Here is a 1856-nt window from a genome sequence, read left to right as displayed (position 1 = left end):
CCTGCCCGTCGGGGAGCTCGTAGCTCTTCTCCAGCGAGGAAGAGGAGGCGGCGGTGGCCATCTCGTTCTCAAAGTCGAGGGCCACGTAGCAGAGCTTCTCCTTGATGTCGCGCACAATTTCCCGCTCGGCTGCAGGAGACGATGGCCAACAGGGTCAACCCAATGCCGTGGGGGCACCACAGAGTCCCCCGTCACCCCGTACTCCCCTCCCCAGCCGTACCGGTGGTGACGAAGGAGTAGCCCCTCTCAGTGAGGATCTTCATGAGGTAGTCGGTGAGGTCACGGCCGGCCAAGTCGAGACGCATGATGGCGTGGGGCAGAGCGTAGCCCTCGTAGATGGGGACGTTGTGGGTGACGCCGTCCCCGGAGTCGAGGACAATGCCTGGGAAGGGGGAGGAAGGTGAGGGATGGAACTCGAAGCCACCTTGGTCCCCACCATGGATGGTCCCTGAGCGGTAGACGCCGCGTGTCCTACTCACCGGTTGTGCGGCCGGAGGCGTAGAGGGAGAGGACAGCTTGGATGGCGACGTACATGGCGGGGACGTTGAAGGTTTCAAACATGATCTGGGAGGAAGGGCGAGAGGGGCAGTGGGTTAGTGGGGAGCATGGGGGGTCCCCAGTGGCATCCACACCCCAACCCATGGGATACGTGCCGGCCCGGAGAGACGGGGTTGGGGCATTGCATGGAAAAACACAGATCGTTGCGTTGCACGGGAAAACAGATGGGTCACTGCATTGCGTGGAAAAATTCATGGATTGTTGCATTGCACAGAAAAATACGTGGATTGTTGCGTTGCATGGGAAAATGGCCAGATGGTTGCATGGAAAAATAGGTGGATCATTGCATTGCGCAGAAAAATAGATGGATTGTTGCATTGCATGGATGTGCAGGTCAATGCATTGCACAGAAAAACGCACGGATTGTTGTGTTGCACCAAAAAAAAAACGGGGGTCAGCACGTTGCATGGAAAAATGGGGGTCAAGGCATTGCGTGGCAACAAGACTCGTCGTCTTGCACGGAAAATCACGGGGGGCTGTGCATTGCATGGAAAATACGTGGGTTGGCACATCGCGTGGCAAACCCCGTGGGTCCACGTGTCGCGGAGAAACCCATGGGTCCGCCCGATGGCACCAGCGACAGCTCTGTGCTGAGCTTCACCCCACCGCCCGCTCCTCCAGCCCCCCTGGTTTGCTGAAGCCCCAAATGCCCCCAGCCCCTTCCTGTGGTTTCGGCAGGTCCATCCCCAGCCCTTTCCTGTGGTTTCAGGGGGTCTGTCCCCACCGCCGGGGGTCCCACCGCCCCCAGATACCTGGGTCATCTTCTCCCGGTTGGCCTTGGGGTTGAGGGGAGCCTCGGTGAGCAGGGTGGGGTGCTCCTCGGGGGCCACGCGCAGCTCGTTGTAGAAGGAGTGGTGCCAGATCTACGGTGAAAAAAAAAAAAAAAGGAAAATTGGGGATCTTCCCTCAATTTTTCCCACCCCGGGGGGGGCCCCCCCCCCCCCCCCCGGGGGGGGGGGTCTCACCTTCTCCATGTCATCCCAGTTGGTGATGATGCCGTGCTCGATGGGGTACTTGAGGGTGAGGATCCCTCTCTTGCTCTGCGCCTCGTCGCCCACGTAGCTGTCTTTCTGCCCCATGCCTACCATGACACCCTACGAGAGAGCTTCGTTAGCCTTGTTTTGCTAATTAAAATATAGGGTCAAAGGGGATGGGGGCTGCTGGGCATCCCCTTGGGTACCCACCTGGTGCCGGGGCCGCCCCACGATGGAGGGGAAGACGGCGCGAGGGGCATCGTCGCCGGCAAAACCGGCTTTGCAGAGGCCGGAGCCGTTGGCGCAGACCAGGGCGGTGGTCTC

At 60.2% G+C, this 1856-nt stretch overlaps 1 protein-coding gene across 1 annotated transcript; it reads right to left on the bottom strand.

Moving 5' to 3' along the window:
- Positions 1-3: 3 nt before the first annotated feature.
- Positions 4-1850, bottom strand: LOC104457790 (actin, gamma-enteric smooth muscle-like; the record flags this gene model as incomplete). Its single annotated transcript, XM_010075653.1, has 6 exons — positions 1743-1850; positions 1524-1652; positions 1311-1421; positions 480-564; positions 221-382; positions 4-129 (listed from the first exon to the last, which is right to left on the bottom strand). Coding segments are annotated over exons 2-6 (607 nt in total), but the record flags the coding sequence as incomplete, so codon positions are not given.
- Between the last annotated feature and the right edge of the window lie 6 nt (positions 1851-1856).

This window comes from Pterocles gutturalis, unplaced genomic scaffold, assembly GCF_000699245.1.
Source record: "Pterocles gutturalis isolate BGI_N339 unplaced genomic scaffold, ASM69924v1 scaffold42262, whole genome shotgun sequence".
NCBI classification, from domain to species: domain Eukaryota; kingdom Metazoa; phylum Chordata; class Aves; order Pterocliformes; family Pteroclidae; genus Pterocles; species Pterocles gutturalis.
Note: the sequence above shows the minus strand (reverse complement) of the source record. Positions and strands in the feature narration are given on the sequence as shown.